At 44.2% G+C, this 27,682-nt stretch overlaps 1 protein-coding gene across 1 annotated transcript in view; it reads right to left on the bottom strand.

The window, feature by feature from the left end:
• The window catches only part of LOC142213607 (EP-cadherin-like), a 29,397-nt gene extending 5,829 nt beyond the window's left edge, over nucleotides 1-23,568 (bottom strand). The window contains exons 1-8 of the mRNA XM_075281988.1: nucleotides 23,430-23,568; nucleotides 22,903-23,017; nucleotides 4,730-4,935; nucleotides 4,477-4,620; nucleotides 1,827-1,976; nucleotides 1,227-1,371; nucleotides 976-1,148; nucleotides 767-895 (exon numbers count right to left, since the gene is read on the bottom strand). Coding sequence (XP_075138089.1) covers nucleotides 767-895; nucleotides 976-1,148; nucleotides 1,227-1,371; nucleotides 1,827-1,976; nucleotides 4,477-4,620; nucleotides 4,730-4,935; nucleotides 22,903-23,017; nucleotides 23,430-23,492 — 1,125 coding nt within the window. The 5' untranslated portion in view covers nucleotides 23,493-23,568. The remainder of the gene's footprint in view (nucleotides 1-766; nucleotides 896-975; nucleotides 1,149-1,226; nucleotides 1,372-1,826; nucleotides 1,977-4,476; nucleotides 4,621-4,729; nucleotides 4,936-22,902; nucleotides 23,018-23,429) is intronic.
• Between the last annotated feature and the right edge of the window lie 4,114 nt (nucleotides 23,569-27,682).

Here is a 27,682-nt window from a genome sequence, read left to right as displayed (position 1 = left end):
TCAAAGTCTAATGTCCTGGAAGATTATAGTATTAGCTCTGTAGCGTTTTGTAAAACTAGGAACTAAAAATGGGTACTGATTCTAGACATTTGTACTGCATATGGGTACAGGCATCAGCAATGGCATGTTAAATATACTTTGATAACCACTGTTCATAGACAGCAGTCTGCTTTAGTCATCTAAAAGATGCATGCACATGACAAAAGTTGCAAGAATAGAGGCTACAGCATGGCACCCTAGTAACGGGCCGCAAAGCCTGTGTGTTGCCATAGATGTGGAAAAAGCGGAGCTTGAAGAGTTGAAGGAAACTTCTCTGCAATCCAGAAATAGCAGCACTCTTACCCACAGGCGGGGTTTGCCATTAGAACCTATTCCTATTAATGATCAACTTGTCTGATGCTTCTATTTTACATCATTAGAGAGATAGGGTACCCCTCCAATACAATTTGGTCAGCCTGTTCTACTTTATAAAAAAAAAAAAAAAAAAGTTTAAAAAACCCACCAATCTGTTGATCTAACTTAAAGTCCCATAAACCAACTATGCATATCAATTACAGCAGCAGAAAGCAAACTGCTGCAAGACGCAAACAAAAAGCAAAGTGAACACAAATACATTAAGTGTAAAAGGAATGTATTTTCTGTTGGTATCTGCAAAGGTATCCTTTATATATCCTGTATAATTAAATTCAACTGTATAAACGTAATCTTTTAACCCCTTTAGAGTACCTGGTCATTGCATACAGACATAAGGAATAGGACCATTTACCTTCACAGGATCAAAAACTGGGGCATTATCATTGGCATCTGCTACTCGGATAATTGCTTTTGCAATGCAGGATAGACCATTACCCTCCATATCAGCAGCTTGTACAGTCAGTACATACTCTGGGACTCTCTGAAAAAGACAAAGACCACCACAGGGTTAGCCAATTGGCAAAATCAAACCTATCAGTACACCGTAGAAAAGGAACCCACCTCCCTGTCCAGTCCAGTCCCAATCACACTGATAACACCAGTGACGCTATTGATGGTAAAGAGCCCAGCTGCTGGGTCTTCAGGTTCCTGCTTTAGAATGGAATAGCCAAGAATGGCATTTGCTGTTTCTGGGTCATCATCATCTGTTGCAGTCACATTCATTACAGGCGTGCCTAAAGAGACATTTATAGTCAGACAAATCTGTAAAAATTCAGATAACACTAGTGTGCAAACCATGAAGTGAGCCTCACCTGGTGGAACCCCTTCTTTCACAGAACCTCTAAACACCTCTTCTGTGAACTTGGGTCGGTTATCATTCTGATCCAGAACTTGGACAATGATTTCCATTGGTTCTTCCACAGGCTGGCCATTCACAGATACCGCATGAGACTGGAGCTATGTAGGAAATTAAACTGGTTAAAAATACCTTGTTTTTAAGCCCAAATTTAAAGTCAGCCAAGAGCACGTGTTTATTATGATAGAGGGGAAAGAAACGACTTTGGGAGAGCACTAGCATCTTCTTACAAGATGCAATAAATGTTGAAATACTACCTGCCAAACTCACATTCTCCCCTGCTTCTTATCTAAAGAAGCAGGAAAGGGTAAGGTAAGCGCTAGAATATTAGCTTGCTTAAGTCTGGTCAGATGAGTGTGGGTACCTTATTGGATCCACAAGCTACTGGAAGCACTTTGGTTTTTTTTGTTTTTTTTAAAAGCTATTCGTAAATTAAACATTCAACTTTTTTTTTTTTTTTTTTTTTTATAGAAGTGTCCACATTCACTAGGATTAGCTTTAGCATTATGCTGGCAGAGTCTAATAAGAGTAAGTCAAGATCAGCCCATGTACTTACAGTATATGTTGCATATTTTTCACGATCTAAAGGCTGATTCACCAACATCCAGCCAGTCTCCTTCTCAATACTGAATACTCCCTCTGGAGGGGTATCTGCACCCTGCCCAGTAATGCTGTAGTAAATCTTTGTTCCTTTGTTGGATTTAATCTGGAATTGGAGAGAAAATATACTGTATATAAGCATGAACCTTTATAATTGGGTTAATTGCTATTTTTCATCAGATTCCTGAGAACTGAGGTTTTCTAGTATACCAAGGATCTGCAAAGAACTTGTTCCAGTGATGGTATACAAAAGTTGTGCCTTTCCACGAGGCACTGGTCAGTCATCTGATGTAGTAAAACACTTGATTGTCCAACTGCAATTTATATGAAGTTTAAGCCAAGATCTGGTCAGAATCAGAACGAAGGAATGTGAATAGTGGTGTACTTTTAAACTATAGATTGAATGTTTAATATCAACTGGCTACCTCAAATGTCAGCAGGACATGGTCAAGTATTATAGGGGTATGGACACAGAAGACAAGGGTGTAATACTACCACTAAGTCATTGGTATGGCCCTATCCGGATTACACAGTTCAGTTTGGGAAACTAGTTAGATGGAAAGTACGTCCTAAAGTTGGAAAAAGTTCAGAGTTGACTGAAGGTGGATTGGCATACAGGCAGGGGTGTCACCACTCAAGGAAATGTGTGGCAAATTGCAGCCAAAGTAAGAGGGGACTTTAAAGGGGTTTTCCAGGCAGAATTAATTTATTTTTTTATTATATAAGGTGTTAGTGCTACTGATGGGTTAATAAATACCCCCATATTACTTTTATCAGTTATTGGAGTGATTTCTGGGTGTCTGGCAGCTGCTGCATCCTCTGTTTACATGCTGTAGCTTCCTGCCATACCACTTCCTGCGTAGCTGCTGCACTAACTCCTTCTCACTCAGCCCCCCCACACACTCCTCTCACTGTTACAAATGTACTGTACAGCTCACTAGCCTAATCCCTCCCAACCTGCTTGTGCAACTAAGCCTAACCTCTCCCACTCGCGATCATGCCCATTTACTAGCCCCTCCCACCCCACTAGCTTACCGAGTCTTGATCCTGCCCATTAATAGCCCCTCCCACTCAACCCATCTCCTAGCTAAGCTATTCCATCCACTAGCAGAAGACAGGAAGAAGGGGAGGACCCATTTTCTGGACACAGGAAGGCTGTTTAGTATTGCAGGGGAAGGGAGGGGGGAGGTTGGGGGAGTGATTTTGATGTTCTGTTTCGGAAGTGGTAAAACGGAATGTCATCGGACTATCAGAAAGTGTCCCCGGAGTGGTCACATGACTGCTCCAGGGATATGGGTAGAGATATACATACACACTAGACTATGCCCGCGATTTCGTCTGCTCGTTGTTGGCGTTAATGATCCGCCTATATTGAGCAAGTTGCTGCCGTCGATGGTTTGCCTGCTTCGGCAGCTATCAAGCTGTCCTGCTGCTGAGCTTGTTCCTCACTCCATCCCTGTGATTGTTCCGACATCTCAGCAACTCGCTGGGACGCCATATGCGCGTGTTGTTGGCGTTGATCCGCCTGATCCGGTGTTTTGGCAGCTGTCAAGCTGGCCTGCCACTGAACTCATTCCTCAAACTGTGCCAAAGATTGTTCCAGTATCTCAGCAGCTCGCGGGGACACCATATGATAAGCGAGTTATTGGCGTTGATATCCCTCAGCTCCGCTTGAGGAGAACTCTGACTTCTGGCTACATTCATAGCTCTTGTTTGCAACAAATTAGATTTTCTTTTTCCAGGAATGTTTAAAATGGGCAAGCTGCCAATTTGGATTAAAGATGTTTGCCCGTGACAGTTTGTCAGCAGTTCCTGGAGCGGATCAAATAATATGCAAGTGTGTGAACACAAACTACTGAGGGTTTTACTGAGGTGTTACTCCAGGTTACAAACTATTTGCCATATTTCATTCAAATCCATTCAGACATTTTTGTGTGATTGAGGAACACATTTAATTTTTGTAAATTAGACGTGGGGGGGGGGGGGTTAATTTATGGGTTAAGTATCAGTTTATCCTAGACAACCCCTTTAAGGTGTGAAGCCTTTAGAAAAACAGCACAGCTACCGTAAACATATTGAAACCCCAGAATTATTTTTTTTTTTTATGTAAAGAAAAAAAATAGATGGGAGATTCCCCTATGTCAGTGGTTCTTAATCAGGGTTCATTCGAACCCTAGGCCATATGCATGGTTCATTTTGTGTACCAAAAAAAAAAACAAAAAAACAAAACATACCCATGTCTTGAATTTGGAAATAAATCATTTGATTAATCACTAAAGGAGGATTCGGTGAATGTGCATATGAAACTGGTGGGTTTGGTACCTAAAACAAGGTTAAGAACCACTGCCCTATGTGAAGTTTTATTTGACTCCCCCCATCCCCTATGTGAGGGCCTGAAAACCCTTTAGTTGACATTTCTGTACAGAATGTAATCCACAATCAGTAATTCTATGCTCTAAAGATCATAAACTTTTCACACAGAACATCAGTAGGTGTAAAAGTGTCCAAAAGTGAATCCACCCTGCAAAACTGAGGAAGGCACAGCTCATGGACTGGTGATGTCAAAATTGAGTTTTGAAAAGAATACTAGGAACCAAAGTATTTACCTGCACCAATCTCTTGGGAAAAGTGCCCCTCTCATTCTCAGACACATGGATGGGTGGGATGACCCAGTCCCTTTTCCTTCTCTTTAAGCCACTCTGTGTTTCAGGGAAAGTCAGCATAAGTGGTTTGCTTTTGCGATGCACTTTCTACAAAAAAAAAAAAAAAAAAAAAATTTATATATATGATATTATACATTAAAGAGTGTGGGGAAGGAGGGGGGACCACACAATCATCCCTCATTATCAACATGCTTACTTCTTTAGACCGTGGCATCCGTTTTATAGTAACAGATGTTGTGTATTTTGTTCCATGAGCATCCCATGTGTTGACGTTGAACTTTATATCCTGACCAAGAACGATGTGTCGTTTTGGGATCATGTTGCCCTCTGTGTCCACCAAAAGCCGGTGATCCCCAACATCATATTTACCATGCTTGCGAGCAGTACAGTCAGTAAACTTAACTGAAAAATAACCAGAAAAATGTTAGATTTTGAAAAAAAAAACAAAAAAACACAAACTGCAATACCAGATACAATTCATGCGCAGGTGAGAAAGCAGCTCTGGTTTTCCTAACGCTGCACAACCTATAAAGTTATTCCCTCCACAGAAAGCCATTTATTTCATAGTGCTAGGAGTAGGCCATGTGCTTACTAGTTGGTAGCCCAAAACACTGGACCTTTTTGTAAGCCATTTTGAGTATTTCATAAACATACATAAAGCCAATAAAGTGCAACGCACATTGCAGACAGAATGTAAAAGTCAATAAAAAGTTTAACAATTAGGGAATTGCCAAGGAAAAGCAGATCAGCAAAATTGGGTAGGGAAATGGCATGGAAGCAAATCGGATAAACTATATTAAGTGGTGTGCCGCTGGACCCTAATGAAACCTTCACAAGTTACTTGTAACCTGTTTTACAAGGCCTGAAAGCTGCTGAAACACATGGGATACAAAGTGCCATGTTAGTTAATACACTGGTGCTGACTTTGCTAGGCAGGATATGAGTCTTTCTGTACGAGTGAATCCTTATGGGGCAGCTGTATTGAACCAGCAATCCTCACCACCTATTAAACATCAATTGTGCACTGTAGATAGCTTTACAGATGGCAGTGGGCTCTTTGTTGCACAACACATGGCAAGTCTACTCCCAGCTTTAAATTAAAGGACTGCAGAAGCTAGGCTGCTCACTTGCCATACTTTTAGTAGCAGCAAGTACAGGTATGTGGCGACGTCCCATTCATTTCTATGAAACATTTGAGAAAGGCAACAACCAGCAACTAAACAAGGCAAGGAGTTGCCCACTGGTATGAAGAGCTGGTCTCCACCACCATTTGTGGCATACGAGATGGAAACCTTGAGTTGGCAACTTTAAGTGCCAGTTGTAACATTGTCAGAATGGCATGTGTACACTGCCCTCACTGCCAGAGGGCAGCTCATTTGCAAACATTACGTTTATGACTCAGCGCCAAGGGTGCGTTATATCACACAGTGTATGGTGGTTTAGAAGAGATACTAGCAGTGTAGATTCCAGAGCAATACAAGCAGTAGTTCAGAGACTTGACACAGGATTTTCTACTTCAGTGAGTTATTCCTCACCCAAAACATCCCAAGAGTGATTCACTGCTGACCCTATTAAAAAGTCATTATAAAAGGGTGCAATGGCCCGAGGCTTAGGAACTAGTTAACTGCAAGACTGTGTGAACAAGGGAACAATATGGGGGTAGGGAATCAACTTTAAATGGGAATGTGTCCTGTCCAAAATGCCTCCCAATGATAACCATGCATAGGGGCTTTTAATAGGTGCAGAAACCTACTCCTAAAGCAATGCAGAGACGTGCAATAGAGGCCTGCCCGATTTTACTACAATTGGCAGTATACCAACTCTATGTACACATTGATTCTTTGGTCTTTGGCCACAAAAGTATTTCTGTTTCAATAACTGTCCCTACACAGCACTATTAGTTTGGAACCGACAGTCTAACCAGTATTAACCATTTCACACACAAAAAAAAATAAAAAAAATAATCACATTTTAGGAAAGCAGTGACAACTAGTGTTGCAGGCATTTTAGTTGTCACCCAGTTTAGGCTAGATTCAAATTGCTTAAAAAAATAAATAAATAAATAATAATTTTACAAAAAAACCAAAACACCCACACAAAACTGCTTTCGTAACAGATTTGATCAAACGTTAGAAAAAACACGTTCCAGACTAGTGTAGACATGAACTTGCTCCAAAGCATATTAAACATGCAGCAGGCCAAGATAGCATCTCCCTTAGGGGAATTTATAATACTTCATTGCTCCATAGTAATTTCTTGATCTTCCAAAGGAAGTCAAGTGGAGCAGTTTAGTAGCTTTAAATGGTAGAAACCTATACTGATCACATGCCTGTGAGGACAATGAGTGAATGAGTCACACACCAGTGTACCTGGTAGTATGTCATATTGCAGCAGGACTCAATTTCAATGAAGCAGTGCCTGAACAGACATACCATGCAGTTTCTAGAAGTGAGAAGTCATATTGTAGAATTCTAAGGGATCTTAACTGTTAGAGATTATAATGTATACCTTATCGCCTCTATACATAAGATAAGAATCCTTTAATAGTCCCACATTGGGGAAATTTCAGCGTGTTACAGCAGCATAGTAATACAGATACAGGATAATACAGAGTAATATGTTACAGACGTAGACACAAGCTGAGGAGAGAAGATATACTAGGAGGCCATGGCAGCTAAGGAAAAAAAGAGAAAGCGGAAGACCTCATGGTCATCGTCATAATCATTAGTTTTCAGTGCGGTGTGATCTTCGCTTGGTCTGATGTAGATTATACAGCCTGGTCGCGGTTGGAAGGAAGGACCTGCGATAGCGCTCCTTCTCACACTTGGGGTGAAGCAGACAGTCACTTACAGTGCTGCCAAGTCCCATCAGGGTCCCATACATGGGGTGAGATTTGTTCTCCCGCATGGAGGTCACCATGGACAGTATCCTTCTGTCACCCACCACCTGTACTGGGTCCAAGGGGCTCCCCAGGACAGAGCTGGCCCTCCTGATCAGCCTGTCAAGTCATGTCAAATACTTTGGGGTAGGCTACACACAACCAGATATTGCTGTGGGGCAGTTGAGACAAAGCCATCTTAGGACCAGCACACAGAGGTCCTTGTATACATCACATCAGTCCTTGTCACACAAGACACCTAAGGATATCATCAATTGCTCAGACTTGTACCCAAAAGTAATGTGCTGCTGAAAGAACAGAAAGATAGAGATGAGCGAACACTAAAATGTTCGAGGTTCGAAATTCGATTCGAACAGCCGCTCAATGTTCGTGTGTTTGAACGGGTTTCGAACCCCATTATAGTCTATGGGGAACAGATACTCGTTAAGGGGGAAACCCAAATCCGTGTTTGGAGGGTCACCAAGTCCACTATGACACCCCAGGAAATGATACCAACACCCTGGAATGACACTGGGACAGCAGGGGAAGCATGTCTGGGGGCATCTAACACACCAAAGACCCTCTATTACCCCAACATCACAGCCTAACAACTACACACTTAACACACAATACCACCTCTCTGACAGTAGGAAAACACCTTGAAACATGTGTATTTGGCACTTGCAGTGAGGAGAGCTTGTCACCAGCAGTGAATTTGGCCCTTGTAGTAAGTTGAGGTTGGCACCAACATTTGTTTTGAAAATCAGGGTGGATTGAGCCTCTAACCAGCAGAGTTGGGGCAAATTCATGGTGGAGGGAGCCTCTAAAAACCCCAGTTTGGACCAATTCATGGTGGAGGGAGCCTCTAAACAGCAGAGTTGTGGGAAAGCAGGGTGGAGGGAGCTTCTAACCAGCAGAGTTGTGGGAAAGCAGGGTGGAGGGAGCCTCTAACCAGCAGAGTTGGTGGAAATCAGGGTGGAGGGAGCCTAGTATTAGCAGAATTGTGCAACGCTTATGGTGGATGAGTATGAGGATGCGGAGGAATTGGAGAGGTTGAGTACAGACATGGAGTTTCATGTTGGGGTGCTTTACACAGGTGGGCACAAAAATGAAGGCTCTATCCAGTGGTGGTTCATTTTTATCAAAGTGAGCCGGTCGGCACTCAGCTGACAGACGGGTGCGCTTGTCAGTGATGATGCCACCGGCTGCACTGAACACCCTCTCAGATAGGACGCTGGCGGCAGGACAGGACAGCACCTCCAAGGCATATAGGGCAAGTTCAAGCCACAGGTCCAACTTCGACACCCAATACGTGTAGGGCGCAGAGGGGTCTGAGAGGACAGGGCTGTGGTCGGAAAGGTATTCCCGCAACATGCGCCTATACTTCTCACGCCTGGTGACACTAGGACCCTCCGTGGCGGCACTTTGGCGAGGGGGTGCCATCAAGGTGTCCCAGACCTTAGACAGTGTGCCCCTCGTTTGTGTGGACCGGTGAGAACTTGGTCGCCTACTGGAGGAACTGCCCTCCCTGCCGCCAACGTCACATGCTGGAAACATCTCCATCATATTCTGCACCAATTGCCTGTGGCAAGCATTGATGCGATTGGCCCTCCCCTCTACCGGAATAAAAGACGAGATGTTTTTATACCAGGGGTCAAGGATAGCAAAGATCCAGTACTGGTTGTCCTCCATGATTTTGACAATACGCTTGTCGGTTGTAAAGCACCCCAACATGAACTCAGCCATGTCTGCCACAGTGTTAGTTGGCATGACTCCTCTGGCCCCACCGGAAAGTTCAATCTCCATTTCCTCCTCATCCTCCATGTCTACCCATCCGCGCTGCAACAATGGGACGATTCGAAGTTGCCCGGAAGCCTCCTGTATCACCATCATCGGACAACTCTTCTTCCTCCTCCTCCATTAAACGCGATGAAGCGGACAGATGTGTGGACCTACTCTCCAGCTGTGACGGATCGGATGTTATCCCTGACTCCTCTGTGTGATCTGAGTTATCCCTGATGTCAATCAGGGATTCTCTCAGAACACACAAGAGCGGGATTGTAAGGCTCACCATCGCATCCTCAGAGCTCACCCTCCTTGTGGACTCCTCAAAGACCCATAGGATGTCACAAAGGTCTCTCATCCATGGCCACTCATGGATGTGAAACTGAGGCAGCTGACTTTGTGGCACCCTAGGGTTTTGTAGCTGGTATTCCATCAAAGGTCTCTGCTGCTCAACCACTCTATTCAACATCTGAAACGTTGAGTTCCAGCGTGTGGGGACGTCGCACAAAAGCCGGTGTTGTGGCATATGCAGGCGTTGCTGGAGAGATTTTAAGCTAGCAGCGGCTACTGTCGACTTGCGAAAGTGGGCGCACATGCGCCGCACTTTCACCAGTAGCTCTGGAACATTGGGGTAGCTCTTTAGGAAACGTTGCACCACTAGGTTGAAGACGTGGGCCAGGCATGGAACATGTTGGAGTCCGGCAAGCTCCAGAGCTGCTACCAGGTTCCGGCCGTTATCACAAACGACCATGCCTGGGCCCAGGTGCAGCGGCTCAAACCATATTGCCGTCTCATCGAGGAGGGCATCCCTCACCTCAGAGGCAGTGTGCTGTCTGTCCCCCAAGCTGATCAGCTTCAGCACAGCCTGCTGACGTCTACCAACGCCAGTGCTGCAACGTTTCCAACTCGTAGCTGGGGTCAATCTAACAGCGGAGGAGGAGGCAGTGGAGGAGGAGGAGGGGGGTGTTCTTCTCGTGTCCCTGCCAGGAATGTTAGGCGGGGAGACGAGGTACACCGGGCCAGTTTGGGAAGCAGTCCCAGCCTCAACTACATTCACCCAGTGTGCCGTCAGTGAAATGTAGCGTCCCTGTCCGCATGCACTTGTCCACGCGTCAGTGGTCAAGTGGACCTTTGTGCAAAGCGCGGAACTAAGGGCCCGCCTGATGTTGAGTGACACGTGCTGGTGCAAGGCGGGGACGGCACACCGGGAGAAGTAGTGACGGCTAGGGACGGCATAGCGAGGTGCCGCAGTTGCCATCAGGTCCAGGAAGGCGGGAGTTTCAACAAGCCGGAACGCCAACATCTCCTGGGCCAGCAGTTTAGCGATGTTGGCGTTCAAGGCTTGCGCGTGTGGGTGGTTAGCAGTGTATTTCTGCCGCCGCTCCAATGTCTGAGAGATGGTGGGTTGTTGTAAAGAAGCGCCTGATGGTGCCTTTGATGGTGCAGGAGAAGGAGATAAGACAGGAACAGGGGAGGATGAGGGAGAAGTCAACAAAGTGGCGGAGGCAGATGAAGTGGTGTCCTGGCTCGTCCTCTGGAGTGCATCGCCAGCACAGTCAGCAGTGGCAGAGGCAGAGGCGTGAACGGCAGGCGGCCTTTGTCCTGCCGTTGCTGCCTGCCACTGATTCCAGTGCATGGATTCCAAATGACGGCGCATTGAAGTGGTGGACAGGTTGCTCTTCTCAGAGCCCCTAATCAATTTCGAGAGGCAAATTGTGCAGACAACACTATATCTGTCCTCGGCGCATTCCTTGAAAAAACTCCACACCTTCGAGAAACGTGCCCTCGAGGTGGGAGTTTTTCGGGGCTGGGTACGAACTGGAACATCTTGGGAGATTCCAGGTGTGGCCTGGCTTCGCCTAAGCTGCTGACCTCTGCCTCTAGCTACCCTTTTTGGTGCTGCACCTGCCTCAACATCCACACTACTTTCCCCGCTTGACATCCCCCCTGTCCAGGTTGGGTCAGTGTCATCATCCACCACTTCCTCTTCCAACTCCTGTCTCATCTCCTCCTCCCGCACAATGCGCCGGTCAACTGGATGCCCTGACGGCAACTGCGTCACATCATCGTCGATGAGGGTGGGTTGCTGGTCATCCACCACCAAATCGAACGGAGATGGAGGAGACTCTAGTGTTTGAGCATCTGGACACAGATGCTCCTCTGTTAGGTTCGTGGAATTGTGACGTGGAGGGGCAGGTTGAGGGACAATGAAAGGAGCGGAGAACAGCTCTGGGGAGCAGGGACAGTTGGGGTTATTGTTCTGTGAAGCTTCGGAATTTTGGGAGGAAGGAAGACAAGACTGTTGGGTAATAGGAGGAGAGGAGGCAGAGTCTGACTGGCTGCTGGACAATGTGCTGTAAGCGTTCTCTGACAGCCATTGCAAGACCTGTTCCTGGTTCTCGGGCCTACTAAGGTTTGTACCCTGCAGTTTAGTTAATGTGGCAAGCAACCCTGGCACTGTGGAGTGGCGCAATGCTTGCTGCCCCACAGGAGTAGGCACGGGACGCCCTGTGGCTTCACTGCTACCTTGCTCCCCAGAACCATTCCCCCGACCTCGCCCACGGCCTCGTCCCTTTCCGGGAGCCTTGTGCATTTTGAATTCCCAGTTAGAAACTGGCACTATATACCAGTAGCAAAAATTGTGGGTGCACGTAACCCCAATATATTCTTTGAATTCCCAGTCAGACAATGGCACTATATACCAGTAGCAAGAAATGAGGGTATTTATAACCCCAATATATTCTTTGAATTCCCAGTCAGAAACTGGCACTATATGGCAGTAGCAAGAAATGAGGGTATTTGTAACCCCAATATATTCTTTGAATTACCAGTCAGACAATGGCACTATATACCAGTAGCAAGAAATGAGGGTATTTATAACCCCAATATATTCTTTGAATTCCCAGTCAGACAATGGCAATATATGGCAGTAGCAAAAATAGTGGGTGTATATAGCCCCAATTCTATTGCTAGGGTGCAGGGTATTTCTGGGGTGAAGGTGGGGGGGCACACCGTTGGAACGGGGATTTTGGGTGTATATATGGGGTATACGGGAATACACTGTCAGTGTATTCCATTCAGGATCCTGGGAAAGCTGGGTTGCGGCGATTGAGCCTGTCAGTGCCACGTTACACTGACAAGCTTCTCCCTGGAATTTAGCTCTTATAAGAGCTGTTGGTTGTCTTCTCCTTCCTATCCTAGCCTGTCCCTGCCTACCCAGAATCTAAGCCCTAGCTAACTGGACGGAAACCTCCGTCCCCGGTGAATTGCAAGCTCAGAATGACGCGAAGCTGGGCGTCGCTGTTCTTTTAAATTAGAGGTCACATGTTTTCGGCAGCCAATGGGTTTTGCCTACTTTTTTCAACGTCACCGGTGTCGTAGTTCCTGTCCCACCTACCCTGCGCTGTTATTGGAGCAAAAAAGGCGCCAGGGAAGGTGGGAGGGGAATCGAGTAATGGCGCACTTTACCACGCGGTGTTCGATTCGATTCGAACATGCCGAACAGCCTAATATCCGATCGAACATGAGTTCGATAGAACACTGTTCGCTCATCTCTACAGAAAGACAAAGTATCAGTTCCTGACATTCAGCAGGTCCCATTGTAGTAGACATCTGAATAGGACGGGTGCTCAACCAGGTTCATACTTTGTGACCTTTACTGCAAACAGACAGCATGCAAGTCTGCTGGTCGGGAGGGGGAAGGGAGTTTACCTTGAAACGTAAGAATTGTCTAAGAATTTGTTTTTAAGGAAGAGAGTCAACTTATTTATTCCACAATACAAACAAATATTACTTTTTAGTTATTAAAAAATATCTTATGTTGTTTCTTGGATTAAACAAGATTACATACTAAAGTTGCTATTTGGTGTCATCACCCTAAAGAGCTGCTTTTGCTGAACCTTTGACAAGGCAGACCACTGGGCAGCGATAGAATTCACTGGTGAACAAGCGGCCTGTATTCATTATGCCCGACTACAACCAAGATTTTATGGCCAGTGCATGTCAAGACCCTAAGGCACAGAGTTTGGAGGCATCGAAATATATTTAGTCTGAATATTTCCAGTACACAAGTCACATGACGAGGGGGTAAGTTACATAGAAAGATTCCACAGCGGTGACTTTAAAGGGTGAACCGTTTAACCTGTGCAAAGCCAAGAGGAGACTGAGGATTCAGCAGAATCTATTCACTTTTTCAGACACTAGCGCTTGCCAGAGCACATTACGTGTAATAGAACATATAGTCCCATCTACTGCCCCACAAGTGCACTATTAAAGATAGCTCAGTCCCTTATGATGTAGCATCCCCTCCCAAAGATGTTTGATCTATATCCAGATTCCCAGCCAAGATCTGCTGACCACTTCCCCGCAGGCAGACATGTGACAAAGGCCAAATACAGCACAAACAGGGTAACAATGAAGAGTTTATCCTGCAGATCCCTCTGAAGCCCCAGGAGTGGGTGGATCTCCACTGACATAACTAATGCCCAGTGTTACAGAACAGCATTTCTGCCCCTTCACTGCCATACTTTGCATAAAATATACAGAAACTTTGATGTCGCTCCTGAAATTGAATCAAGTCCAGCAATTCTGTAAGGCTAGGTTCACACTACTGTCAAATGCCTGTTGCTCAGTCACAGGATGAGACCAACAGATAAATGACAGATGCAGACAACCACAAATGTAAAAACAAGGCTTCGTATGTTAATCTATTGTGGGCTCTGGAGTCTGACATATAGGGCATTGCTGTTAAAAAAAATAGTCAAAATTTTTACCTGCAAAACATCAGGTAAAACCATGCTATCCAGAGACCCTTATTTTCCCAAAGGAGCCTAAAAAGATTCACTGGAGGTGGAAACTGGTGCGTTTGCATTAATTTAAATGCCGGGAATAGAGCAGGAGATAGAGCCATTCTATGCAGTGCATAAAGAATGTGTTTTAACACCTATGGAGTATGAAAGCCATCACAAGCTTCTCCAGCACATAGGTTACCCGATACACACGGTTTTGTGAAAGACGCATAAGTGTTCAATTCAGATGTGGACACAGCCCAACGCTGATCATGTTCATTAATGTATTATTTCATCTACCACCAATGTCTCTAGGCTTAATGGTTTGGGGACCACTTTTAGATCTCCCCCATCCATACTGGTTTCTTCCATGTAACCACAGTGATTTATTTAGCTTTTTTGTACACAAATCAGTTATTTCACTTGTCACTATAAAAGAGCAAGATGCTGGAGGAATGAAAGTGGACTAAAAACAGGCACTTTTTTTTGGATAAAGTTAACAACCAGTTTGTATGCAAAAATGCATTGTAGTAACTACATTGAAAGGCTCCTAAGTCTCAATAAAAGCTCCTGCTTATTCACCTATGACCAGTTCAAGGCAAGTATCAATGATATCCTCCCCCACAATTCCCAGGAAGTGAGACAGGGGACCTACACAGTAAAGCATATGACTCCCGTCCTGGGTAAATCAGGGAGGAGGGGAGGGGGGGGAATTAGACAGCCATTCACCTCACACTTCATTGAGAAGAGGAGATCACATCCTGCTGACAGTCTTGTTTCATCAGATTAAGCACACAGATAAAGATGGCAGCTAGGAAATATAAAAGGCAAGAGTAAACAATAGAAGGGCAGAAAACCAAGGGTGTCTTGTAAAATTCAGAGCATGTAAGCTGACGTAAAAGCATTAACCGACCACACTATACTAGAGGCGAAGGTGCTCCTTTATTCCCTCTGTCTCAGACCAAGAAAGAGGTTACAGGTCAATGCATAAAGCCATAATCATTTTGGATTTCTAAAAGGAACATATTAACCAAAAACAAAAGTTTCAAACTAAATTTTTGGCAACTCATTTTTCATTTCAATATTTGTATTTAAATAAAGTCAGCTGCTGTTTCCAGTCCACAGTAGCCGCATTGTGCATGAGATTTATACAAATCTCCATCACATGCTGCATCTAAAACCCAAAGAGACTGCAAGAAAGGAAGAAGGATGGGTTTTAGAAACCTTCTTTACATGACCATCAAAAATGAAATCAGTAGGAGGCCTGTCCCTCAGCCATTATGTACCCTTGGGAGGTCATTTACAGCATTGTCACAGAAGATAGCCAGCCAATGAGGAGGAGACAGGGCATTCCATGTAATGGCAATGACGTGCAAGACATGGTGGCAGGAATCTGTCCCAACATCTGTAGGCAGCTGATCTGTGGGAAGCCTGGGTGACAGATCTAGCTAGATCAATAGTAAAAAAAAAAACAAAAAAACACCCACTTTTCATGCAAACATTAGCAAAAAAAATAAAAATAAAACCGAGTTGGCGGTGGAAGGAATAGACTTTTTTCCCTCTTCCACATTTAACATACAGGTAAAGCCTGACAACTCCAAGGCTGGTAACTGGACATGGTGTATGGAAAAAGAAAACCCACAGATGTTAAGGTGGAGAGAAATATGTTAAATATTCATAAGCCTGCCTCTATGTAGACTCTAGAGCTTGTCAATTTTTCCATTAGTTCCATGACAGAGTAGAGAGGTTATTCAGAGAAGTCAAAGCAGTCACAGCAATAAATACAGTTACGGGAAAAAACGCAGTCAACATCTCTGCCCCAATTGTGGACTGTAAAATCTGAACTAACTGCACATCTAAATAGTCCAATATCAGATGTTCATTTTTCTACTAGACGTGAAAAAAGTGGCAGTGTATATACGCTGGGCTTTTCACAAATAAGAGTCCAAATGCCATATTGTAGGCCGCAGACATAATGTGCGTGCTTCAGCAAGTGCCGAGAAACTGATCCAGCTGAACTTGAGCATGGCAGAACACAAGACACAGAATAATGAATCTGCCTGCATGGAATGTGCTTGGATTATGCAACAATGCATGTTCCAGGTCAACGGTTAACCATTCAAAGCAGGACGGAGAAAGGGGAGAGAACAGGAACAGTTCAGAAAGTGGAAGATTACATCAAGGGTTCAAAGAAATGCTTGGCCAAGCTTGACTACTTAGATCCTAGGCCATACAGTGTGTTAGGGTGTAGTGTTCCTTTACCAAAAAATGGGGGGGGGGGGAGGATTGGGAGTCATAGGAAAATCATAGCAATACCAATATGTGGTGAAACCCAGCATATCAACCAAACTGCTTGCAAAACGCAGCACCTCTAGCTATAAGACAGTTAAACTTATTATCTTCAACTGAGCAATTTCTTTAAAAGCCATAACTCTGCTTTCCGCTAGAAAAATTAGACAAGGTCATTAGATAACATTTCCTGCAATACTCATTCAGCACATCAAGGTTAATACACTGTACAACAACTCCCTAGGCTACAGACTAGAAGGTCTCCACAGAAAGATTCTCAACCATCCAAGTCAAGACAGACCCAATGGCTACCAATCAACAATACGTAAAAGCATGGTAAAGAGTGATCTCTACCACTGCCAAGCTCAGGGGCTGGGGGTCTTTGTGGCAAGATGGCGAATTTTCATACAGAAAAATCCTTTAAGTTCTAAACCTAGTCAGCACCTCCTTCTCACACATTGCAGACAGTGTGGAGCTACACTACTTCCTTATAGCTAAAAACAGAAATAAAATCATGGGGATATTGTGAGATTTTTCACATAACTAGAGTGGTTCCTCTTTGCCAGTGCATGACCTATTCTGTAATCTGGTCTTATGCCTAGTGTAGGTTTCTCAATTCCCCCTCTTCATATGACTTCACGGATGAAAGATGTGGGTCAAGAAGGTTTTTCTAGCAAGAGTAGCATAACCAGAGATGAGAATGTGCTGCACTTTCATATAATGCGGGGACCATAGGCAAAACCACTTTAGGTAATTTCCCATGGGATTGGCATTCTATTAAGGGGGGGGGGGGGGGGTTAAGACTGGCATATTGACAAAGGGATGATCAGAGCTCATCTTTACCACCTCGCTGTATGATCACACCTCCAATCTACAAGTTGCAGTAGTTTACATTGATCGTAAAACTTCTGAATGCTGTAATTGTATCAAGATCCTGACCTCCATTAACAGGTACCCCCCCCCCCAAAAAAAAACCAAAAAAAAAAAAACTATGCGATACATTTGCTTTAAACTACAGTTTTCCAAAAGCAGAGTCAGCCACAGTCTGCATTATCAGTATATGATATGTCATCTGTACTAAATGAAGTTTAAGCTCTTTAATCACACCATCTTGTAGGAGTCCAGACAGGAAGTCATCCCCCAATGACTCCAAATTCATTTGTGTCAATGAGAAAAGCAGCCCAGACTAGTACATAACTTCATATAATGGATTCTTCCAGTTACTGATTTGTACATATACACTTTATGTAGACACACAATGTGTGGCATATTGGACAATTTTAACTGCAAAACATATGTATATTAATATTGAAGCATACTGAATATGCTGCATTATTGATAGATTGAGCTTAGTGATGCGGTGACTTTAATGTAGTCTATTGTAAGCCAATAAAACCCTCCTAGAGCTACCTTATGTCTTTATGCCCGAGGTATTAACCATTACATAGGAAGAGAGATGTAGCATACAGACTGTTTCTCATCTCCTGTCAGAGCGGGGCTTCTCTTAGGTGGGGCAGACAGGGGTTACCAGCTGTAATGAGACCCAAATGATTGTTTATGGAGAACAAATACCAACTGTCAAAACACATTAGGCTTAACACAGCAACATTAGTCAGCACAAGAGAAAATAAAGACCTACTCAAGTGTCAGAGCAGATCCATGTATGGACGACCTGCACATATACATCCAAAAACCTGGGGATCTCATCACAGACTAGGAGGATTTACAAGAAGGTGTTGCATATACCATTTTTACACGAAAATAAGAGTGCCAATTTTTGTTCCTAAAGACGGGCTAGGACTTCTGTCATGAACAAGAACTCACATTTACTGTTGAACAAAAAGATTGTTACCTGCTTATGCCATTTCCATTTTCCCTGCTGCTCCAATTAGCAGGAAGAGGCCCACTGTTTCCACAGTCATTGGTACAGATACAGTAGGGACAGCGGTGGTGCCAGCGGGCCTCTTCCAGCTCACCTGTGCACAGCGGTACCTGAAAGCAGCAGCAATGCTCCCCTTTACATGTGCAACAAACAATGCAAGAACTTTATTTGACCATATAAGGCCTTATATTTCTAAAATTATAATAAAAACTGCATGGGGGGGTGCAGGGGGGGGGGGATTTATTTTTGGGGAAAAAAAATAAATCTCCAAATACACTTCCTTCATAAGCAGGAAGCCATCTGCTAATAGGCAATAACTGCCCTGGATAAGGCAGATTGGTTTATGGGCAGCAGACAGTTTGTATTAAGACAGCCTGCCCCCATGTCAGCTTGAGGTCAGAACAGTATTTCAGTAACTGATAAATTCCATGCAGTCAGATGTTGGGCTACAGTAAGTGAATGTTGCTAGAGGGAAGCTTGAAAGAGGTGTGGGACTACCACAAGATTGTATCACATAGAAAATGCCATGAGTGATCAGTGGAGCGACAAGTCCTCCAGGATTCCAAGAATGGCAGTCCCAAGTTCCCTAGTTGAAAAGGAAATGTGTAGGTACCTAGGATTGATCCCAAAATAAGTGGGGGGCAGGGGAGGACTTATACCCAGTCTCAGCATCAGCGTTGGTGCCAGATCAATGCTACAAATAGCCTATAATCAACAGCCAGCAAGCCATATATAAATATATCCTTGAAACAGAACTACACCACCAAGTTGTCATTAATATGAATGCAGATGTTGTAAGCCAGACCACCATGTAGCACTCCTCCCAGTGTATACAGTACAGACATGGGGATCACTCAGTCACACGAATAGTAACTACGCCAATACAGATACATTGCTTCCTTGAGGAGAGGAGGAGCGTGTTTGAACAGGTGAAGCCGTAGGGACTGGGGGGACGGGACGCTCAATGCTTAGCAAGCACACAGACAATGCATGCAACAAACCTGGAACAAGCAGGAAGAGGGGAGGGGAGGGGAACGCTAGGAGGTGAAAGTCTAAAAAGACAATATTGCAGGAGACAAAGTAGGTGATGTCCACTAAATATTGTGGTTATGCTGATTTAAGTGACATATTCCCAGGCACAATAACTTAGTACATAGCAGAGATAAGTCATTACTTCTTGTGACCAACATATGAGAGATATTTGGGATTAGGAGCAGAGCTTACAGTCCATTACAATACATCAGGACCTGTGCAAAGCACTTAGACGCTAGACAGAGGCAGATACACGACCACAACAAACCATTAACCAAGTAGCATCATATCTGAAAAGAATCAATGGGCCTTTTTAGGACCACAGTAATTAAAAGAAAATGCTGACAGTACAAAAAGCCAAGTCTTCAGCACAGCTACATCCATGGATGGCTACACCTGGAACACAAGGTCTCAGTCATGTCACTGATGTTACCGAATAATGAGGAGAAACCTGAGGGACATGCCACCACTTTACAAAAGTATCCTACAATACACATTAGCTATCATATGTGACCCATTCTCAAGCCCATATGTCACAGTGTAAAACCAGTTTACACCAGAACCAGCAGCTTAATAAGAACCATGTAAAAGCTAGAAAGAAGTCATCACTATTGGTCAGATAACCAGAATGTAGTTCAGAGACAAGATGGTTTGAGTTAGTTGAACTGCTCGATAAGGTCCCTTGGAAAAAGCTTAGAGAATTAGAGAAGAAAGTTTCAGACTGTCTAGCCTCAGCTGACCAATGATCAGTGACTCCATCTACAACCACAACTATGCCCTGTGGGTTTGTCTGCCAAGCGTTGTCCAACCCGATCTTCCTGTGTGCAGGCTGTGATAAGTGACCTTGAAGATACAGAACATACTCGTCCTCGTCCTCCTCCCCTTGGACTTGAGATGCAGCGAGGGCTGTTTGCAAACTGACCCAAGTAGTCAAATCCATTCCCCATCCAATAACAGAAATGTATCCCTTTTTCTGTGGCAATAAAGGGGAATAGCATGTAAACAGCAAAACTTTGTAACCTATGCAATAAGTCATCATAACTGATGGGACAACCCCTTTAAACATGGACATGACCCTACTCTAAATATAAATCTTTGGGAGCAGTTACCTTAAAGCTTTGCCACCAGTACTAAAAATAAGTAACCTTACACAAGGCGTTCCCAAGTAACAGAACACAGCCAAACATGATCATGTATTAGAATTTAAGAAGTGCAGCCTACGGGTTGAGGTGGTGCTTGTTACACTGAACTTTTCCTGCACCTGGGCAAGAAGAACAATAACACTTTTGTTAGTGCCCAAGGAGAAGAGTCAAGTACTAAAAAGGAGAAAAAAAAAAATTGGAGTTTCACTGGAGTTTCAGTTACAGTCAGATGCATTAGCAGCATACAAATCCTGTGCAAACACAGAAACAAAGATAGCTCACAGTCCAGCCTAATGACCACCTCCATAAGCTATTCACACCAACAAGAGTACTATAGCCAGGGACAGAGGGGGGAGGGCAATGAGTCCCAGAAGTCAGGACAATAACTCCCTGCTGATTGCCTGGAACTATCTGAACTATTACCACATCAAAAGCAAGAGAAGGCACCATTCACATGGCTTTACAGCTTGCCACATTACCAAGATGCATAACAAAGTAGAGACAATAGGCAATAGATTGTTACATTTCTTGTACATTTTCAGGTCAGGGCAGAACATTCCCAGAACCCAAATCAAACCACAGGCTTGCTAAGCCTTCCAAAAACATACCCTTCAGGATGGCAGATCTCCCCCGCCATAACATCCATATTTTATATAAACTGTCCTGATAGACGCCCTTTTGATAATTCCTACCGTTAGAAGTGCCTTTAAGCAATGAGCATATCACAAAATACCCATTAGGACCCCAGAACTTAGTAGTTGACTATATGGATAAGTTCACGTGGCATTTGAAGCAGATTCCAAATTCAAGCTGCATCGACCTCATCCCAGGACAAGGCACAAACCAGACATTAAAAACTTCACCTTGATACATGTGGAAAAATGAAGGGGTCAAGAGTTGGCGCAAGGTGCCTGCTAAGGCTCCTTACACCAGGTAGTGCCATCCCTGCAACTTGCTCCATTGCATATGAGTCTTAAGGACATTGATACAAGTTCATTGAAAGACTGGAAAAAGGTTGGGGACAGGGAATGCAGCTTGCTGGCACCCCTACCTTAAATTCTGACAGCCGGCAATCTGTGCAACTACATGGATCACACATAGCTAAGTTGACAATGGGCAAACCAGCTCCTTCAGAGAAAGACACTGTTTGTAATTGCTCTACACTTTGGTCAAAAGATGAGGAACCCTTCTAGTAACTCCATTAGGGTGCATTGCAATAGATTGTATAAATTGGACAACTAACCTGGCCACTATATAACTATAGTATTTCCAAGCACAATGTGCTATAGTACAACAATAGTATGATAACATTTACGATATTTGCTAGATTGTGAAAGTTAATATTTGCAGTTTTTATTCCGCCTCACAAAGGATTGCCTATTGTATGCAGTAGCTATCCCTGTGTAGAACAGGCCAGCTGAAATTAAATGTATTACATACCCAAACAATGATAAGATAAGGCCTGTGAAACAGCTCTCAAGGCCAGAGACTCCTAACCTGACCTCGCACACATTCAGAAGGAATGTAGCCAAGACCCTCAGGAATTCCATTTTATTTATATTAAAACACAGCCGAACCCAATACCGGATGTCACAACCTGGAAGGAGCAGGGGGATAAAGTATCAGGCAGAGAAATAAGACACAACAGAAACTAGGTGACAAAACATCTGTTTATAAAGGAAGGAGAGAAGAAAAGGACTTGCAGGTAATCTGAGCCTTGGTATGCATAAAGGTGGGGAGGGGGGGATGGGTGTGATCATGAAGGTTGTGAGGCCTTCTAGTCAACGGTGAGAACAGATCCCATAATGCATCATTTCAATATTTCAAAAATTCCCCTAATGTTCATTACAGACAAGTCAAGGAGCATCATTCTGCAAGGACATACCATAGAGCATTACTGTACACCACCGAGCGTGCACATTATGAGTAGCCATTAATAATCCCTGGAGCAGAAACTCCAAGTCATATTGACGTCAGCGCTTGGAGTATGGAAAGAAAATAATTAAAAACCTATTGAAGACAGGACACATGGATCTGTATATTGAAGACTATAGACTCCAGCAAGCCAGATGCAGATCAATAATTAAATGGATGTCCAATTCCTTCCTCTGTTCTTTGGTGGCACATTATAGCTTACTATGTATCTGCAAAAGGTAACCGTGACTAGCATCACAAAAACCCAGAGGAGAGCCATGCACAACCCAAACTCATCCAAGGATGGCTGCAGATAGCCAAGTATAGATCTTCAAGGTTCACCAATGAATTATTAAAGGCTACAAGTAGTAAATGAGTCAGGATCACTAATAGTAGCACATCATAAACACACAAGGAGAACCACAACTGCTGCCAATGCAATGGACACCGCAAAGAGTTAACAGGCGCCAAATAAAAGCATTAACCACTACACTGCCAGGTACCTTACGCAATTGGTATCCAAAGCTTGGCTAAAGATTAACACTGAAGGAATCAAAAATGGAAGAAGAGGTGTTGGAGAATCCAGGGAGCCTGCTGAGGAAACCACAAGGGATCTTACTACATGGAGAGATGTTTTCCTTGTACGCCATCTCCACTTACCTGCCCCAAGCTTCTTATCCTTCCTTAATTCCCTGCGGCCGACAGCAAATATATACTCAGGTGAAGAAAAGCCAGGCTGACATGCTGAAGAGCTGACACTCGCAAAGCTCAGCAACTACAAAAGGGAGGAAAAAAGAAAAAGTTTTAGAAACAAGAAAAAAAAAATGCAGTGTAAAGTTTTAGACATCAGAGGATAAAATAGCCTAATACACCCCAATACATGCTAATATAATAGTGCACCAGCATGAAGGGTTAATAGGGTAGGGACAGGATTCACCACATATAGAAGACGGGCAACACTATCACACACCCTGGCAAGTACAAACTCACAGAGGGCACAACCTACAGACAGACATGGACAGGATGTACACCCGAAACTCATGAGGAGCCACGGGACAGTCAGTGCCATGTACCACACCGATGAAGAGGCGCCAACCCAACTACATACAAGACAAACCTTCAACTAAAGGCGCCATGAATAAAGAGTAACAAATATAAGCCAGTGCGGGGGTAAGAGGGCTGCTTACCTGTAACGTGCAAAGTGCCGCCCCGAGGCAGAAGGCTGTACAGGATAACTCGTGGCGCCCCATGTGTGTCTCCAAGCCCGCACGGTCACCCACTACAACACACCCGCCCCGCTCTATGCTCGCTTTAACTCTGACTCAAGCCCAGGTGAGCCCGGCAGAGAGTGACGTAGGCAGGTGATAGTTCGGATTGGCTGAACTGAACGTCAATCACCTCTCTGGAACTTTTGCCCGCCCCTGGGTGTGAGGACCACGTGACCCCCCTCAGTGCCATCAATCAAAGGACGACTCGACGCTTCCCAGTCTCATCTGCTCTGCTGGAGTTTCTTGTAAGGAGATCTGAGCTTCCTTATCACATTCTGAATCTTATTGTGTAACTAGTTATTCTTAGTCACCAGGACAAATAGTTTGTCCACTAAGTAAACGTTCTGACTAGTGGTTTCTTATCAGTCTCTGGGAAAGGTGGGTGAATGCAAATATGGTCGCCCAAGGGGCTCTCTCCCGATTATACCAGAGTAATGTTCTCCCAATCAGCAGGTTCTGCAGCTATGTAGGGGTTGTATCCTCAAATACCGACTATTCAGAAGCCTGGGAAAGCTGGGTAGTGTTTGAGAAACAATCCAATCTTGAGCCTTTCTGCTTGTGTTACAGTCATATAGCCAGGTGTAGTCTTATAACCTGATTCACTACATGGGCAGGTGAGGATTTGGGGCTATAGTACAGCTATTAGGTGTATTTCTGTGGGTAGAATTAGACAATGAATTCACCCAGCTTTCCCAGAATCAGATGCAAGAAAGAAGTGGATGATTAGAAACAAAAACAATAGGAACAGAAAAGATTCTCGTTTAGAGAACTTTATTTCTATTTTCATTTTAGGTGACGGAAATCATTCAGCGTGGACCCCTGGATTCGCATAGTCTGTGGTAGAGTTGTACCTTGCCCTTCTGCCATAAAAGAGGACACTGGTATGCTGAAGAACACTTTAGGGGTCTGGTACATGTTAGGTAAGTGCTCAGGAGCTTCAGGTTCATGTATGCAAACAATGTTTCCAATAGATTGTCAGCCCTGAGCAGGCGAATAGCACATAAGCCTACACTTGCTTAGGTTAAATAGATAAATGTATTACTAAGGCTAGGTTCACACCTGTACCCATTCTCCGTTTGGCGATTCCATCCCCGAATCTGCTTGAAAAATGCGGAGAGAAAAGTCCTGCTTGTTCTGCACAGTTTTAGGGCATAAACCCAGCAGACCCCATCAAAGTCTATGGGGTTTGTGGGTAACCGCTTAAAGAGGACCTTTTATCAGATCGGGCACAGGCAGTTCTATATACTGCTGGAAAGCTGACAGTGCGCTGAATTCAGCGCACTATCGGCTTTCCCGATCTGTGCCTGGTGTAAAGCGCTATCGGTCCCGATACGGTAGAGCTTTACAGTCAGAAGGGCGTTTCTGACACTTAGCCAGGGACGTCCTTCTGCCCAGCTCCCCCTCTGCTCACACAGCTCGTCCATAAACCAGTATTATCAGGAGGGGAGGGGGCGTTCCTCCCCAGTCCTAGAGCACAGCGCGATAGGCGCCGCTGGGTAGAAGGGCGTCCCTGGCTAAGTGTCAAAAACGCTCTTCTGACTGTAAAGCGCTATGGTACCGGGACCGATAGCGCTTTACACCGGGCACAGATCGGCTTTCCAGCAGTATATAAAACTGCATGTGCCCGATCTGATGAAAGGTCCTCTTTAAAGAAAATGAAAAAAGAGGACCTTTCACGTCCTAGGGCACATGCAGTGTAATACACTGCTAGAAAGCCGACAGTGCGTTGGGCGGTAAGGAACGCTCCCTCTCACAGTACAGCGCAATAGATGATACTGTGATGAGGGGCATTCCTGACAGACTATCAGAAACAGACTGTCAGAAATGCCCTTCTGACATTGAAGAGCTACAGTAACGGCACCGATGGCTCTTCACCGGGGGCACATAATGGGAAAGCCACTAGTGCGCTGAATTCAGCACACTGTCGGCTTTCTAACGGTGTATTACATACACCGCTGGTGCCCAAGGACGTGAGAGGTCCTCTTTAAGTGGATTGGGTTTCCGTTTTTCAGGTCCCCAAGCGGACCTGAAGAACAGAAACCCGAACACAGATGTGAACCTAGTGTAATGTGCTAAAAAAGATGCTTTGTGTCTAGACAAGTAGTCTTTTTTGAATCTCAAAGTGCGCTAAAGTCCAGAGTAAACCAATTCGAATTTGGATTACAAACTGGAGCATGTCAGCAAGATGTAACAAATCGGTCATATAGCTTGTGCCACTATCATGAGTTTTGCATATCCTATGAATTCAGGGTCTAAGTGTACACTAATTTATAGGCTGGATTAGTAAATGCTCACAGATCATTTCCTTTAGCTTCATGCACATGGATAGAGTAGCTCCATAATTTGGTACAGAACATGACACTAGAAAATGCCTTCATATGAAAATGTAGATATATATAGAAGGACTGGAGGGCCTCATAGAAATGTTTATGTACTCTATTAAGACATGTTGGAAAGGGCCATAATATATGGTGTGAGTTTTTACAAGTATAATTACACAAAGCAGATTGTTGCAAAAAAAGTTTTAAAAAAATCACAAATGCCTTTCCAATACTTCTAAATAGGAATTGTTTCTGCAGCAAACATATGGATTGGTGCATATTGACAGGGGCATAACATGAGGGGGTGCACTCGCACCAGGACCCAGGAGCCTTAGGGGGCCCATAAGCAGTGGCATCAATATTAAGATTGCAACTTCCATCTGGTCCATAAACCAAGGAGATCCACAGAATACCCTAACCACACTAAGGTTGATTAAACTCCTTACTCCATAACCATTACTATCAAGAATTTGCTGTAGGGATGAGATAGGAGGCCCCGGACAGAGGATTGCACCAGGGCTCACAAGACTTTAGTTATGCCACTGCATATAGATGCACATTGCAGCAAACTTTATGGTGATGAGATTGAAAAAGCTGATAAAAATTGCAGTCTTCATATGTGTAGCCCAGTTACAATCCTTGTAAACAGAACCAGTGCTGTAGCTGTATGGGTGCAGTGCAATTGGTGCCTTAGTTCCATCTATACTGTTAACCAGGGTGACCTAAGTAAGTCTAGGGAGCCACTTGCACGCTGCCTTTGACTTCACAAACTTCTGATGAAGTCACATTATAGGGCTTTGATCATTCCCATTCAGAGGATATGCCATAAATGTTTACTAGATCTGTGAATTCAATTGATGTCTATGGCAATGATGTTATGACATACTGTGATCTACAAGGAAAAGTAAGCCCCGGTTAGAGATGTCTGGCAGCCTGTTTTTCTGTAGACTATTTATGAAAGGGTTTGTCCAGCGACAACAAATAGACTCCATATGCCATATATACATGTAAACTAAAATTGTCTAATTTACTGTAATTAAAAGTAGTTGTTTTTGGATTCGTGCGCATAGCCATATTAATGCTTGCATAGGAGTCTTGGAGGTGTAGTTTCTGCATCATGTGCAGGTACCATGTTTTGGAGCAATGTAAAGGAGACCGGACTAGAGGACACAGATACACATGTGAAAATTATCTGGCACACAATTGTTAAGGATAAAAAAAAAAATTAAGCTTGGAGCCTGGATAACACCTTTTAGCATGCTTGTCCCCTAAAGCACTTTCCCCTTCTTTTGCACATGACTAAATACACTGTCTACTAATAAGTAGACACTGTCAACTAATAATTGTCCAGCCTCAGCCCTCCGGGGCATGCTTTCTACAAGTCCTTGTATGATGGCTAGTGGTATTTTATTCCATTCGGCTTGGAGAAGACAGGTAAGTTCTTTCACCAATTTTAGTCTGCCACTTCACCCCTTAGTTCAGCGATCCAACTCGTCCCAGAGGTGCTCGATAGGGTTCAAGTCTGGGCTCTGGGCAGGTCAGTACAGTCGGTTTATCTGATTGTCACTGTACCAAGCCATGGTAGACCTTGCTAGATGACAGCTGGCGTTGTCATCCTGGAAGTAACATTGGTCTGACCCATAGAACCGCCATAATGTAGGAAGCACACTGTTATCTAAAATAGTGCAATAGGCGTTGGCGTTGAGTTTACCATGTACTGGGACCAAGGGTCCCAGTCCATGCCAAGAGAAACATCCTCAGACCATAACTCCACCTCTGCAGAACTTTACTGGGGGTCCAAATACTTATTAGTAGACAGTGTATCTATTTACATGAAAATGGGTCTACAAA

The sequence above is a fragment of the Leptodactylus fuscus genome, chromosome 7 (assembly GCF_031893055.1).
Source record: "Leptodactylus fuscus isolate aLepFus1 chromosome 7, aLepFus1.hap2, whole genome shotgun sequence".
Lineage (NCBI taxonomy): Eukaryota > Metazoa > Chordata > Amphibia > Anura > Leptodactylidae > Leptodactylus > Leptodactylus fuscus.
Note: the sequence above shows the minus strand (reverse complement) of the source record. Positions and strands in the feature narration are given on the sequence as shown.